The 15,766-nt window shown below is 42.0% G+C and overlaps 1 protein-coding gene and 1 non-coding gene across 2 annotated transcripts; one reads left to right on the top strand and one right to left on the bottom strand.

Annotated features, from left to right (window-relative positions):
* Positions 1 to 1,741: 1,741 nt before the first annotated feature.
* Positions 1,742 to 14,534, bottom strand: LOC133464538 (cholesterol 24-hydroxylase-like). Its single transcript, XM_061746579.1, has 15 exons — positions 14,338 to 14,534; positions 13,157 to 13,234; positions 12,970 to 13,051; positions 12,818 to 12,891; positions 10,764 to 10,850; positions 10,526 to 10,664; positions 10,318 to 10,428; positions 10,072 to 10,234; positions 9,611 to 9,676; positions 9,359 to 9,431; positions 4,005 to 4,089; positions 3,734 to 3,844; positions 2,820 to 2,908; positions 2,600 to 2,666; positions 1,742 to 1,998 (listed from the first exon to the last, which is right to left on the bottom strand). Exons 1-15 carry the CDS (start codon positions 14,484 to 14,486, stop codon positions 1,849 to 1,851), a joined length of 1,524 nt encoding a protein of 507 aa, XP_061602563.1. The 5' UTR covers positions 14,487 to 14,534; the 3' UTR covers positions 1,742 to 1,848.
* Positions 14,535 to 14,648: 114 nt separating this feature from the next.
* trnat-ugu (transfer RNA threonine (anticodon UGU)) lies at positions 14,649 to 14,721 on the top strand. The gene has a single exon. It is a non-coding gene; the product is annotated as a tRNA-Thr (tRNA).
* The last annotated feature ends 1,045 nt before the right edge of the window (positions 14,722 to 15,766 follow it).

The raw sequence follows: 15,766 nt of genomic DNA, 5'->3' as shown, positions 1-15,766 counted from the left end.
CCTTGCCTTTTAAGGATTGGCCATTTTAAGAGACATTTCTCCCATTTTAAGAGACATTTTCCCCACCCTGATTTTATGTTAACAGTCTTTGCAAAATAAATGTTTGTTGCTGCGCCCTTTGTGTTTGTGGGTTTTTAAGTACTGCTCACCCTCGAAGAACTGAAAAGTATTTCCTTGGGGACTTGGGTTATTGTATTACCATAACTTTATGCAACCACCCCTTTGACACAGGTATGTGGTCGTATTTCATATGGATATGTTTGATATACATGCAGTAACCGAGAAAGGCCACGACAAGAAAAACGAGCAAGAGTAAAAGCGCCTTAGCGCCCAAACTCAGTAATAGTTGGAAAAGTGCCATGTTGGTGCACCGAGTCTTTCTGCTGCGGAGGGACGTTCACTAGCTGCGATGTCAGGTGACAGCCAGGTTGCTGCTGATGAACTCTGGTACACTGGACTAATCATCCAATCACATTCAAAATACTTCTGACGCTGTTTCATGTCCGATACCTGTGCCAATAGTTCAGTTCATACAGTTATATTAATAAGACCGTGATTTTTCTGCAGGTAATGTCTCTGGAAATAAGAGACGGGGGAAAGTGGCAGCTAATGAAGCGCGTGTCTTATACACGCAACGCCAGGGCTGAATATGATGAAGAGGAGGTGATGAGAAGATGTACTTCCACCCAGGTGTGCAAATCTGCATGCACGTCTACACTGTCCTCCACCAAACAGGTGAACCAGGTGTCTGCATCACTGGATGAGGTCACTCCTGGTAGGAGTTGGTCACAGCTTCCCCAAAGTAGTTTCATATAAGGTAAACAAGGTTTGCAAGGATCAAAGGATGCTATTTCTGCTGTCTGAACTTCATCTAACTAAAAGAGCGGATATTCCCTCCAGTCTTGATATCATTTGTACTGGACTCTAATTTCTAAGAAATAACTCAATAGAGCATTAAAAGTTTGGGGTTGACAGTAATCTGCTTGCCAGGGACCTAATAATGTTGTGACTGACACTAGTGGTGTGAATTATTGATCCCTTGTCTGTCATAAGTGATTAACTGTAGTTTATTATTATTATGTCAACCCAAATGACCTGAAACTCTTTTTTTGCAAGCAGACCAGTTTCTTTAATTGTAAATGATAAATAATTGAATTCAAAAGGTAATGAAATCCCATGATGCATCAGCAACAACACAAGTGAAGCTTTTACAAGCCCATTTTTGTAAAAAAAAAGAAAAGAAAATCTTTCAATTAATTTAATGCAAACACTATTGTTTACCTCATCCCAGCTCCTTACACTTGCACAGCAGGTTCCTACCACAATTAGACAATAACATATTACAAAAACATTGTAAATGTCATTTAAATGGGTGTCAGCTTGGAGAAAGAAATTGTAGAATAAGAGGTGCTTTTGACATTTTTTAGGAAAATAGTGCCTTCATATGTTCACTGTCTGTTATTAAATACAGGAAGTTCAAAAATCCCATTTTAAATCTGTAACAGTCACTTGTAGATATTAGTTAAAAGGCACCAATAATTCAGTGGTTTTTTGAAAAAAAGAGTAAAAAAGTAAAATACATTTTAGCTGCGAGTTATTTTACTTGTCATTAAACTGCGGCATTAAGTCATTACACATCTGTTACACATCTGTTAAAGGCTTCAACAATTTAGTGATTAGTAAAAAGTAATAACACAGTAAAAAAATTACTTTATGCAAGGTTAATTATACATGTTGTTGAACAGGATAAAATTCGATCAATTATATAAAAAGAAAATTAGTAGAAAAAGATAACTATTTTGTACCACAAGTAATTCTAGCTGAGAAAAGAGGTTCAGAGATGTCAGTTTAGTCTTGATATCTTCGGTGTCTAACAGAACACACCACTGCGCTCTTTGGCCTGAGCGTGCCGGTGTCCATGATGCCAAACGTCTGCCCCGGGACGAGGGTGAAGTCAAACCTCTGGAGCAGCTTGGCCATCACCACTTTAGCCTCCATCTGAAAACAACACCACTCAGTGAGCTTGAGGTTACATCCAAGATCTACATCTAATCCAGAACAAAACTGTCTTTTCCGCTCCATTTTGGAGAAGGTCTCCATTTTTATTTCACCACCATAAATGTCCATCACACGGTCATTCTTGCTCTCTGGGCCGGTGAACACAGCCTCCACTAGATAAAGCCTTCAATGCAGATTCTTTTTCATAATAGCTCATTTCGTCTAGCACATGTAAGCAGCTGCAGATTTGAGAGCAGCTCTTGCTCTTCTGTCCTCATGCTGTTGTTTACACCGATTACCTCTCACACACTAATGACAAGATGACAATCTTAGTATACGAAGTGACCCAGAAGAGCAGATTATGTAGAGAATCAGTGCAACTGCATAATTGTTTTTTAAATGTTTGCAGTTTTATCCGTGAAACAGGTCAAAACATTCCCTGTTTCTGCAGAGCAGATTTTCCAAAGAAGTCTAGATGCCACATATAACGGTTACAAACGTTTTACATTTCAAAATGAAAGTGTGTTAATGTGGGCATGGTCTCAGTCTGTCTGTTAATATGTGCCGCAGGCCTGACTATCGATTATTTTGTCTCACATACCTGTGCAAAGTTCTGTCCCAGGCAGGAGCGTGGACCAAGGGCAAAGGGGTAGTAGCAGTAATAAGGCCTGGTGACACAGATAAGAGAAAACACAGGTTTTCTTCTTTAACAGCATAATGACGGGTGGTCTGTCAAGTTAGATCAACAATAGTTCAGACAGTTATTTGTATTTGCAAACAAAACAAAACCTGTCATGAGGTGAAAGTAGACGGCTACTTACTTGGGAGCATCCGGATGAAATCTGTCTGGATCGAATGTCAGTGGGTCCTTGAAGAATCTTTCCATTCTTCCACACACATACGAGCTGAACTGAATATTAAAAATACTTCATGTCACACTTTGGATGCACAGAACTACGTAAGCGTATTGCATTCACTTGAAAAAAAAAAGCTTTGTTTTTCGAGATAATTTTTTCTGTTTTTCGTGGTATTTTATATTTTTGGGAAATGTTTTTAGGAATAATTATTTCTGTTTTTCGAGGTAACTTTTTCCGCCTATAGACCCCCCATCTCCAATATTTTCAGCAGTCTGCTGATCATCTCTTGTGCCACCACAAAGCGCCCCTGAATGCATTTCATCATCTTGTGTCCATGGAGCCGTATCTGTCCAACTGCTCCTGGAGAAGCATTGCTATGTTGAGATCTGTCTGAACAACCGTCCTCAGGTGTCTCCGTAAAATCGACAAACTAATGGTAATACCAGCTTAAAGGCAGTACTTTCTTCCAGTGTCTTACCCAGATCAAAGTAAAACTTGATTAAACTAAACAAGTCGGTCATGTTTGCTTCCATTAATTCAAGCTCACAATAAAAGAATGAATGTGATTGTTTCAAATGCTTTCTAAACTGGGGGGGGTTACACTGAAAAACAGGGTGGAAAAAAAATACCACAAAAAAATTAAAATAATTACACCGAAAAACAGGCCGGGAAAGATTACCACAAAAATTAAAAAAATTACCAAGCTTTTTAATTTTTTTCCAAGTGAATGCAATACGCTTCCATACATAACAAATCTCGATGGTCATAGGACGTAAAACATGAAAGGGTATCTGAAGAAGCAGATACTCATAGGCTGCTTTATAGCTACGATCACATTCTGGAAAATGCAAAAAGAAAAGAAAAGAAAAAACACCCACCATGCAGGTGGCTCCTCTTGGCACGTGGATACCATCAATGACCAAACCTTCAGGAAGATCACGGGATGTGCCCGGTGCTGTCGGGTACATTCTCAGCGTTTCTTTCAGCACCTGTGGGAGAGTTAAAACTTTAGGCATAGTTGATTGGTTGCATATAAACAGAAATCACAGTGATGTGCCGACAAGAGGCAGGTGAGTGATTGTGGTTTATTTGTACTTCCCTCTGAGAATTGAAATGCCTAGTCTGCCATGTTCGTGCTTTGGCGTGTACCTGTGAGAGGTAGATCAGCTTCCCAAGGTCATCGTAGCTTATCTCCTGTTTCATCCCAATGACATCGTCCACTTCTTTCTTCACTCTTGGAAATTAAAACACGTGTTTCAAGAAATTGTTGATCACAAACTAGTTAGGTTTAGAGCTGGTGGATGGATTTCAAATAAAACAATCACAATGTTGTCAAAGTGTAGATTTTCAGCTCTAAGTTTAGACAAGATCTCAATACAAAAACAGGAGGCCAATATTTCTACTACTACTACTGTCATTTAGCAGATGCTTTTATCCAAAGCGACTTACATCTGAGAGAACAACACAAGCACAAAATCACATAGAAGGGTCCAGCTGGATAAGTGCTGGTCAGACTGTTGTGAGTCCAGTTGGACACAGGTGCTGTCATGCCAATGCTAGAATATATATATATCTAAGAAAGCTACGTCTAAGAAGACACCATCTTATCATAAGTGCATACATCTACTAGATGCCGTAGTGCTCCTTAAAGAGCTGAGTCTTTAGCGTGCTCGTAAAAGTAGGTGTGGACCCTGCAGATCGGACAGTGTTTGGTAGGTCATTCCACCATCGGGGAACAATGGAGGAGAAGAGTCTGTCTACTGATTTCACGCCACGTTGTGGTGGAAGCACCAGGCGTCTTTCACTGGCTGAGCGGAGCTGTGGAGAGGGAGTGTAGCTCTGGATGAAGGAGTGAAGGTATTGAGGAGCCGTTTGGGTAACGGCCAGAAGCAGAGCTTTGAACTTGATGCTGCAACTGGAAGCCAGTGCAGAGAGATTAGCAGCGGAGTGACATGAACTCTCTTGGGTTGATTGAAAACCAGACGTGCTGCTGCATTCTGGATCATCTGTAGAGGTTTAACTGAGCAGCAGAAAGGCCGACCAACAAGGAAATACAGTAGTCAATACGGGACATGACCAGAGCCTGAACCAAGAGCTGTCTCGTATCTTCTGTCAGGTAGGGTATGATTGTTCTGATGTTGTAAACAGCGAAACGGCAAGACCAGGAAACCGAGGCAACATGCTCCTTAAGGATCAGTTGGCTGTCTAATATGACACCAAGATTCCTAGCAGAAGACGTGGGCACAAATGTGGTGGAATCTAGCTGCACGCTTATCTGAGGAGGTAAGGAGTGACTGGCTGGACAAACAATGAGCTCAGTTTTGGACAGATTTAGCTGAAGGTGACGGTCCTTCATCCAAGCAGAGATATCAGAAAGACAGGCTGATATTTGCCATGAGATGGCAGTGTCACCAGGTGGGAAGGAAAGGAAGAGCTGGGTGTCATAAACATAGCAGTGGTAGGAGAAGCCATGACAGCTGATGATTTCACCTAGTGAAGTGGTGTATAGTGAAAAGAGAAGAGGGCCCAGCACCGATCCCTGTGGCACCCCTGTTGCCAGCTCAAGCAATCTGGACACTCGTCCTTGCCATGATACCCTGAAGGATCTCCCTGAGAGGTACGACATGAACCACAAGAGGACAGATCCTGAAATGCCAAGTGTTGACAGTGTAGAGAGGAGGATGTGGTGGTTGACCGTGTCGAAGGGACAGGTCAAGCAGTGTGAGGACTGAGGATAGACCAGCAGATCTGGCAGCCCGTAGTGACTCAGTGACTGACAGAAGGGCAGTTTCAGTCGAGTGGCTCTGCCTAAAGCCAGATTGATGTGGATCTTACAGGCAGTTGTCGTGAATGAACTGCGAGACCTGACTGAAGAAAGGCACGTTCTAGAATTTTAGACATGAACGGCAGCAGTGACTGCGTTTCCATGCATCAATAACCCTTTTAAAACCCGAATATTGGCAATAACCAGGAATTTGCACGGCCATGTAAACACCAATAACCCCTTTGAATAACCCGAATTTGGTCATATTTGGGTTTTTAAAAACCCGAATATGACCCCTGGGTTACTCCTTTTAAAACCCGAATATTCGGTCATGTAAACGCTTACGGGATATCCCGATCAAAAGGAACAGGAATTTGTTTTCTGCGCATGCTCTGTTCTCAAGGAATCCTGGTCTTTTGAGTCCAGGACGTTCTTATAAACACGGAGAAACACAAGACCACGCCACACTTTTGGAGTGAGGAGGAGACTAATTATTTTATAAATGTAATGAAGGATATGACATTTCTGCATTTGTAGACGGTAGAAAGTACGGGGATAGCGAGATTTACAAGAAGGTGAGCGAAAAGTTGCATGAAGCAGGATTTGTTTTGAATTTGGATACAGGAAGGAGAAGCGGAAATGACGGGAATTGCGTCATGATGTTCTCCGTGCGTCGCTGGTTTGATCAAGATATATGTTTACAGGAATAACCCTGTTTGCTCACGCATGTAAACGGAATATTCCGAATGTTTCAGTAACCGGAATATTAGCAATAACCTGAATTTTGACTGCATGTAAACGTAGTCGAGACCGGCCGGTAGTTTTCAACCTGGGCAGGGTTGAGTGTGGGTTTTTTCAGCAGTGGGTTGACCTGAGCTTGTTTGAAGGCAAAGGTAAAGATGCCAGAAGTAAGAGGAGTTGATAATGTGGGTTATTGCCGGTTTGACTGTCGGTAGGGACAGGATCGAGAGGACAGGTCGTTGGTTTTGAGCTAACTAGAAGTTTAGAGACTTTGTCCTCGTTTAGAGACCGGAAGGAGCAGAGAGAGGCACCAGTGGCCGGTTGGAGTAGGCTGAGGTGGGCAGGCTCAGAGAATTGGTTACTGATAGTAACAACCTTTTCAGTAAAGAAGGAAGCAAACTTTTCTGCGGACAACCCAGTGGGTGGTTGAGCAGGTGGTGGAGAGAGAAGAGAGTTAAACGCCATGAACAGTTGTCGGGAGTTGGAAGCATTTTGGATTTTGTTCTGGTAAAAGGATACTGTACCTTGGCGGCCTTCAAGCTGGATGTGAAAGATTTTTGTCGGTTCTCAGACAAGTCAGTGCGCTCTTTGGATTTGAGCCACTTTCTTTCTGCTGCCCTAAGTCCAGTTCTGTGGTCCCTCAGAACCTCTGTGAGCCATGGGCTGGTTGGTTTCTTTCCAGCTGGCTTGGACACCAGAGGACAACGTTTATCCATAGCAGAGGTGAGTGAGGAGCAGAGTGTTTCTCTAGTCTCATTAACAGACAGTGTGGAAAAGTCTGAGAGGGAGGGGAGGTTAGAGCAGACCTCATTAGACAGCTGTGAAGGGCTGAGAGAACGTAGGTTTCTACTTGGTAGAAAACCATCTTTGGAGTCAGCTGAGTGACATGAGGAAGGGAGATGGAAAATGTAACCAGGAAGTGGTCTGAGAGGTGCAGTGGTGTGAAAGTCAGCTGTAGTGCAGTTTCTGGTTAGCACCAGGTCAAGGATGTGACCAGCTTTGTGTGTTGGAGGAGTCTGGACCAGTGTAAGATTGAAAGAGTGGATGAGAGCCAGAAACTCATTTGACTGTATTTTGCAGATGTGAATGTTCATATCTCCCAGTACAATTAGCGGAGAGCCATCATCAGGGATGTCAGAGAGAATCATGTCCATTTCAGAGATGAACTCATCTATTTTGCCTCCTGGAGGTCGGTATATGACCAGAATGTAAGCAGTGAAGGGCTTAGAGATTTTTGCTGCGTGATATTCAAGTGATGAGCAGTTAGGAATGGGACAGATTGATGTGGAAATCCACTTTTTGGACATAAGAAAGCCTGTACCACCTCCTCGTCCAGCAGAGCGAGGTGTTGAATTCTGATGATGAATTCTGCATCTGCGGATAGAGCAGCTGGTGTAGCTGTGTTTTCTGGGCGGATCCAAGTCTCTGGCAGGGCTAGCACCTGAATGTCAGAGAGATGTAACAATGAACTGATGAATTCTGTTTTGTTAACTAGGGACTGACAGTTCCAGAGGCCAAAGGTAACAGAGGATGTGGCAGACAGGTAAACAACGGGACAACACAGGTTTTGCGGATCGCGCTGCCTGCGGGAGGCGCGTCTTGGTCTGTACCTATATGTGACCGGGATTGGTTTGAGACACATTTTGCACTACTTAGGTTGCAACTCTGCTCGGTGGATTTGCGCAGGAAGACTCGCAGGTCTTTACCCTACGTGGTCTTAACCCGAAGTGGGTAGTAACAGCACTGACACCTCGCTGACGCTTCAGCGCCCCAACTGTGATGAAATACCAGAGGACGGCTCAGCTGCAATCCTTAAGGGGCTGACACACCAAGCCGAAAATCGGCCGTCAGGCCGTCGGTGCGCGTCTGTCGGCCTAGTTTCCCCGGTGTGTCCCGCACATCGCCACAGGTTGGGCGCCCGTCGGGAGCTTTTCAGCCGATTCGACATGTTGAATCGGCGTCGGTCGTCGGTCAAACAACTCACTCTGTGATTGGCTGTTCCCAGAATTTCCCAGAATGCTTTTTGTCATCATTTGCGGACTGAATTAAAAAAAAAACATTTCTAGCGAGAAATAAATATTTTACTTTCATAATATTCACTCAGTGAATGTACATAATCACTCGCTTGTATTTTTCAAACCGTGCCAGAATAAAGGCTAATTTATGGTTCTGCGTTACACCAACGCAGAGCCTACGGTTACGCGGCGACGCGTGCCGTACGCTGTACCCTACGCCGTAGTCTCTGCATCGATTTAACGTGGAACTATAAATCAGCTCCGGAGCCGGCAGGCAGAAAATCCCGAAATTTTCGGAGCAAATTACTTAACAGGCGTAGCTACAACTGTTAGATTTCATCTATTAAACCAACATTTATCTTCCTAAATGATTTATTTCAGCCAGCAGTAATTCTACACAGAGTTTTGTTTGTCTGTTTTGATCAGATCTGTTCTGTCAGAGTTTTGTTAGTCTGCACTTGTGTTTTCTCAATAAAGCTTTGAAAAAAAAAAAGTGCTGTCCCCCTCCTTAAGCCCCTGAATACAGACTACCGCTGCCTGCTGGTATGGAGGGGAATTACCTCTCACGCATGCGCAGAACGTACGTGCTAGTTCGCCGTCGGGTGTCGTATTTGCGGTGTGTCTAGTGAGCCCGACAGAGCCCGCCACAGCAGTCGGCAGAGAGCGGGGGAAGTCGGGTTGGTGTGTCAAGGCCTTTAGGCTAACTGCTCGGGGGAATTGCTTCCCCCGAGCAGTTACAAAACAGTAGGTGTGGCCCGCGCCAGCGACCTCAGCCGTTAGGCAGAGAGAGCTGCGAACGGCAGAGAGTCAGACTAACAAAGGCAATCAAGTGCCCGAAACCAAACCAGAAACTCAATTCAGACGCCCACCGAAACAGACTGATCACTCTCTAATGAAATTCATGCTTGTTCTGCCAAGTCAAATTAAACAATCATTTATAAACTATGTGACAAACTGTCCTCCACAGCATCATCAGGTCTTACTTCGCCAGTATTTCAGGATGTCTTCCGAGCTCCATGATACAAAACCCGAGTTGATTGGCTGTTGTTTCTTGCCCTGAAACAACAGAGTGGATGTTTTGAATAGTGACGTTATTGAAAATAACAAAACAATAGGATTTGGTTCAATACAGTGAGTGATTAATATGTTTAGATTGAAATTGGTGACTAATTAGTTCATGTTTTGGGTAAACTTTCCCGTTACTCCGATTTTTAAATCAGTCATAACACACTCACCCGCAATGAAGAATGTCACAAAATTGTCCACCATAAATTCCTCCTCCTCTTCAGTCATGTTTTCTTCTGTAACAACAGGAAAATTGACTTATTTTTTAAATTTGTCTTATTTCTAGTTAAAATGTCTCATTTTTAGTCAAAAAAATCTCATTACACTTAAAACAAGACTCATCGCTGGAAAAAACAAACATTTTCACCTGTTTCAAGTAGATTTTCACTTAAAATAAGTAGAAAAATCTGCCAGTGGAACAAGATTTTTTTGCTTGTAATGAGAAGATAAATCTTGTCCCACTGGCAGATTTTTCTACTTATTTCAAGTGAAAATTTACTTAGTTATTTTTCTGGTAATGACTCTTGTTTTAAGTGTAATGAAATGTTTTGACTAAAAATGAGACATTTTAACTAGAAATAAGACAAATATTCCTGGTAAGATTTTGAGTTTTTGCAGTGGGGAGCATCACCTGTGGCAGCAGTTTTGAGGATCTGTGTGAGGATGTCTTTGGGAACATCTTCGCCATTCTGAATGGCAACTTTTCTGTTGTTGAGCCACTCAGCTCCGGTTTTGCGCAGCAGGCGGCAGGCGTCCCTCACTTCATTGATAAATGGCCAGTTCTTTGGATTTAACTAGCATGGAATTGAAAACGTCACACCGATGTGGATGAAGTTCTTCTTATGTGTAATTACCTCATTAAGAAAAGTTTAAATACCTGAAATAAATTGTCTCTAACGTGGTACACCATCCCTTTCAGACAGAGCCCAATGGCCTTAGTTAAAGGGGACGTATACGACATCAGGTCTAAATCCTCGCCAAAAGCAACCTGGAGGATAACAAAGAAACATTTCCATTATGTAACCTAGTCAGACGATAAGTTGAACTTGTGATGAGATTGTCTTTTGTAATGAAACCGATTATACCTTGGCAATAACATCCAGTGTAACACAGTTGACAAGCTGCAGCATGTTGGCCTCTGCCTTATCATCAGCAGCATCGGCAAGTTTATCCATCAGTTTCTCTGCCCTTTCATTGAAGGTCCCCATGAGACCTCTTAAATACCTGGAAGGAAGGACAGTTTCAGACCAAGACTTTTGGGGAAGCTTTTCAAATTAATAATTACTGTAAAAGCGGCTAAATAAAAAAGCAAAAGGGACTCACAAGCTGCTGAATGCTGGGTCCATGATCCGTCTCTGTTTGTACCACAGCTCATGATCCCGTGCTGTTACCAGGCCATTGCCTAGAAATCTTGAAAACAAAGAGGATAATTTTAAAACTTTATATCGTCGTTAATTATATTGCATCACAAATCTACTTAAACTTGAAAACTTCCTTTTTTGCACATTCCTCACAGCCTATGATTGCTTAACCTGACGGGAGTGAATCAGAAAGCAATCAGCATGACTTTTTTTTCCTTTTTTAAAATTAAAATTTAAAGAGCATATTGCAGGTTAAGGTTTTTTCAAAAATTATACCTGACCTTATGTGAAAATGACTATGTGAGAAGTTAATGTAGGATTTAATATGTTTTACAAGACATAAGGGCATGTAATCAGAGGAAAAAGTGGCTGATTTTAGCAAAGCTCCTAAAAACGCTTTTTTTTTTTTCGAACACCGCGTCATATGAAGCAGCAGGAGGGAGACGCCTCCACAGCTGCCCCATCTGACTGCGCAGACCCCGTACACACGTAGCCGGTATCTGCAAAACCGAAGATATTTTCCTACGTTTGGACCTGTCATCCACATGAAAACACAAATAAACGAATGTTTAAAAAAACTCCGGGCAAAGTGAAGATTTTTGAAAACTCTGTTTATCTAGATGCGTGTAGACAGAGACAACCGGAGTTTTGCGTTTTCGAACGTCACATTATGCTCCAAAACAACAACAAATCTGCTCTGATTCTGACGTTTAATGTGCGAACTTTGTTTACAACAGATGATCCACCATCTGTTCTCCAAGCTATTTATTAAATAAATGGTCTCTGCTCTTGTTCACCGTTTACTGCGTTACACCGACGCAGAGCCTACGCCGTAGGGTACGCGGCGACGCGCAGCCCTACGCCGTACCCTACGCCGTACCCTACGCCGTACCCTACGCCGTACCCTACGCCGTACCCTACGCCGTACCCTACGCCGTACCCTACGGCGTAGGGCTGCGTCGATTTAACGCGGAAACTCCGTGGCGGGACACGGGGGGACTCGGGCTCGGGAGACGCCGCTCGCGGGGAAGCTGCGCCGCGGAGGCCCGAAGGCCGGAAGAAGGGATGATCTACAGGTTTGGAATGCTTATGAATGTGGTCGATAACGCAGATCTTCGGTTATGTGTGGAAGGTTTTTTTTTTTAACAACGATGTAATGTGGATCCAAATTATTTTATAAACGAAGGGGGGGAAATATTCGGTTTTAAAAATACCCGGCTATTTTTGGATGCATTTAATCAGAAAAAACAGAATATAATAAGCTTGTTTTCTGTTTAGAAAGTACAAACGTAGACAGATTACAAGTACTCACCCATCTTTCAGGAGTTATTTTCAGAGTTTCTTTCAGGAGCGCACGGGCGGGTGCTGCGGTGAATAAAGGCTGATTTATGGTTCCGCGTAAAAACGACGGCATAGCCTACGGCGTAGGTTACGCGGCGCACGCAGCGTTTGGTGCGTCGCCGCGTAACCTACGCCGTAGGGTCTGCGTTGGTGTAACGCGGACACATAAATCAGCCTTTTAAAAAGCGAGTTTCAGCTGTCAATCAAAAGAACGTGGGGGCCTAACGGGTTCGTAATTATAAGGCTGTGGCCCGTCATATTGGTGTGAATACACATTCACAACCTCTTCAGTGTCACAACTAACATTAAGATCCCTTATTTTTCCTATTGTTGAAATTCACTGCACTCCCTGCCGCTACGTCACTTCCGGTTCAGCTTTTTCAGATGCAGAAGTAAAATACTCTCACAAAAACAACTCCAGAGGTCACTGTAGTATATATTTATGCGTATTTCAATGAAAATTCAGTTCCTACATTATTTTCCTACACATTGATTCACATGGGTCTCCAACCTGCAATCTGCTCTTTAAATACCAAGTTTGGTAAAAACCTAAAGCATATATATGCATTTTGATATATAATCAATTTAATATATAACATATAGTGTTTTTTTTTGTCTGCATATATATTTTATATATTTAATTAATATCAATCAGTAATCAGCATGATTTATTACCTTTGACCAAACAGGTGAAAGAGTTTCTCGTAGAGGAATTTATCCTTGGGGTACTTTGGGGACATCAGGATTTCCTGAAATCAGAACCATAAGGAAATCGTGAGCTGCGTTTACTGAGTTTCTTTTGCAAAGTTTATTTATTGCGTGTTTACCTTTGTCGCCTCTGGGCAGGTGACGGACACCAAAACGTAATGAAGCAAGTTTATCCTGTAAACAGGTCCGTAAATCTCAGCCCTGGAGGTTACATGTATTAGAAATGTCAGCAAACTTTAAAAGAGGCTTAGAAAAAAAAAAAAAGTATTTATCATTATTTGGTAGGAAAACATCAATAACATTTACCATTCTCGAAATTTGTCGTGTATAACGTCGCCATTCTTCATAGTCTTCAAAAACGTCGGTGAATGTCCCAAGAGGAAACTATGGAGAGAAAACCAAATATACTACATGTTAGTGTCGAATGACGACACAAGACTTTTTTTTTTTTTTTTTTTTTTTTTTTTACTTTTTACTTTTTTTACTTGCACCATAAAAGAGAAAAACAAAAACAGCAACTAACAGACAAAAGCAGAGGTGGGTAGTAACGAGTTACATTTACTCCATTACATTTACTTGAGTAAGTTTTGGGGAAATTTTGTACTTTTAGGAGTAGTTTTGAATCACTATACTTTTTACTTTTACTTGAGTAGATTTGTGAAGGAGAAACTGTTCCTCTTACTCCGCTACATTAGGCCACGTTGAGCTGGTACTTTTCTTTTATCCCTTTTATCCACGTACGCGTCAATCTCATGATATCACTGAGTGATTCTTTGGGAAAAATGTTTGTTTTTGCATGTTTTGTCACATTTACACAGACTCAAACACACACACAGAGTTTCTATGAGTTCATGTTTGTTCTAGTTCTGCCTGGTTAAAAAAGAAAAGTACAAAGGCTTGAAATTTTGTGCTACTCGTGCTTAATTTATTTTTTTATTCTGTTATTTTATTTATTATTTAATAAAGTACTTGAATTTACTTTAAGATTATTTTAATTTAAGCTATTTTTTATTTTTTATTAATTAAATTGTTTTTATTATTTTATTGATTTAATTTACCTGAAGATGATTATTTTGTACTTTTGTCTGTTTGAATGGTTGTGTTAAAAAAATAAATCAGACGTTACTCAACAGTTACTCAGTACTTGAGTAGTTTTTTCACCAAGTACTTTTTTACTTTTACTCAAGTAATTATTTGGATGACTACTTTTTACTTGTACTTGAGTCATATTATTCTGAAGTAAAAGTACTTTTACTTGAGTGCAATTTTTGGCTCCTCTACCCAGCTCTGGACAAAAGTAATATGTGCGGGAGAGGTTAAAAAACCCTGTACGGGCTTATAAAAAGCACCTCCCCAAGTAAATAAAAGAATTGACAATAACAACAATAATACTGGTATTCACAAAATAAACAAGAAGCTATAACAACAGACAATAAGAAAGCAAACAGCATGAGCAGGAAACGCAAAAAACACAAGACTGGCCTTACCTGTCTCGTGGTGGCCCAGGTATGTGGTCATATTTCAAATGAATATGCTTGATATACACACAGAAACCGAGAAAGGCCACGAAAAGAAAGAAGAGCAGGAGTAAAAGCACTTTCGCACCCAAACTCAAAAGGGATAGAAAAACAGCCATAATGGTCTGAAGTCCAGTGAGCGGCAGCGTCACACCGACTGTGCGCTTGGCATTTTAATAAGTGAGTGAGTTCCTGCCAAGCAGCTGTGACGTAGGAACAGGAAGAGCGACTCATCGGGTTTTACTTTTAAAGACAGACCGTGTCGTCCTCGCGGCAGAGGTGGCTCCATAGCTCAGTGGTTAGAGCACTGGTCTTGTAAACCAGGGGTCGCGAGTTCGATCCTCGCTGGGGCCTCTCAATCCAATCCATGTGCGGATTGGATATTCCATTTACCGAATCGATTTATAAAGAATAAATACATTTCACAATTTATACTAAAAGAGCTCTTAATTTTTCTCTAGTCTTAATTTTTCTTTAGTAGAAAATCTTTGATTTTCTACTAAAGAAAAAAATGTTTCTACGGATTTTCTATTTACTGTCTAATTATGTCGAATTATTTACTGTCTAATTATGTCTTGCCGCTTTTAATGTCAATGTAAAGCACTTTGAATTACCTTGTGTTGAATTGTGCTATATAAATAAATTTGCCTCGCCTTGCCTTGCCTTAAAGAAAGATTAAGACTAGAGAAAAATTAAGAGGCGCCTGAGATTAGTTTTATAAAAGCTGGAATGCCATGCTTTCATTTATGGACTCGCTGTATCTTTTTTCTTTTTGTATTCATGTTTTATTTTACCTCATTCTTCATCTGTTTCTCACTTTCCTTGTTTTAGCGGTGATCAGCTCTCACCCCTCTGGACTGTCTGGTCAGTGAACCTATTTGAATTGAATTATAACATACTATGAAATATCAAATAACTGGCGAAGAAGGTGCATAACTAACTCTGACTTGTGTTTGTTTAGGGTGGGTGTTTTATCCATCCATCCATCCATCCATCCATCCATCCATCCATCCATCCATCTATCCATCCATCCATCCATCCATCCATCCATCCATCCATCCATCCATCCATGCATCCATCCATCCATCCATCTATCCATCCATCTTCTTCCGCTTATCCGTTCCCGGGTCGCGGGGGCAGCAGCCTCAGCAGGGATGCCCAGACTTCCCTCACCCCAGACACTTCCTCCAGCTCTTCCTCCAGCTCTTCCAAGGGGAGTCCTAGGCGTTCCCAGGCCAGCCGAGAGACATAGTCTCTCCAGCGTGTCCTGGGTCTTCCCCGGGGTCTCCTCCCGGTGGGACATGCCTGGAACACCTCCCTAGGGAGGAGGGACATGCCTGGAACTCCTCCCTAGGGAGGAGGGACATGCCTGGAACTCCTCCCTAGGGAGGAGGGACAT

Source organism: Cololabis saira, chromosome 18 (assembly GCF_033807715.1).
Source record: "Cololabis saira isolate AMF1-May2022 chromosome 18, fColSai1.1, whole genome shotgun sequence".
Lineage (NCBI taxonomy): Eukaryota > Metazoa > Chordata > Actinopteri > Beloniformes > Belonidae > Cololabis > Cololabis saira.
The sequence above is the reverse complement of the archived record's forward strand: the minus strand, read 5'-3'. Positions and strand labels throughout refer to the sequence as shown.

Bases quoted from the DNA above. Each gene is read 5' to 3' on its own strand.
- LOC133464538 (XM_061746579.1), bottom strand. From the start codon at position 14,486: ATGGCTGTTTTTCTATCCCTTTTGAGTTTGGGTGCGAAAGTGCTTTTA. The intron at 3,845-4,004 runs GTACACGCCAAA...ACTCTCCCACAG, and splicing joins AGCTGATCTACCTCTCACAG to GTGCTGAAAGAAACGCTGAG. The intron at 2,909-3,733 runs GTGGGTGTTTTT...TTTAATATTCAG, and splicing joins CAAGAGGAGCCACCTGCATG to TTCAGCTCGTATGTGTGTGG.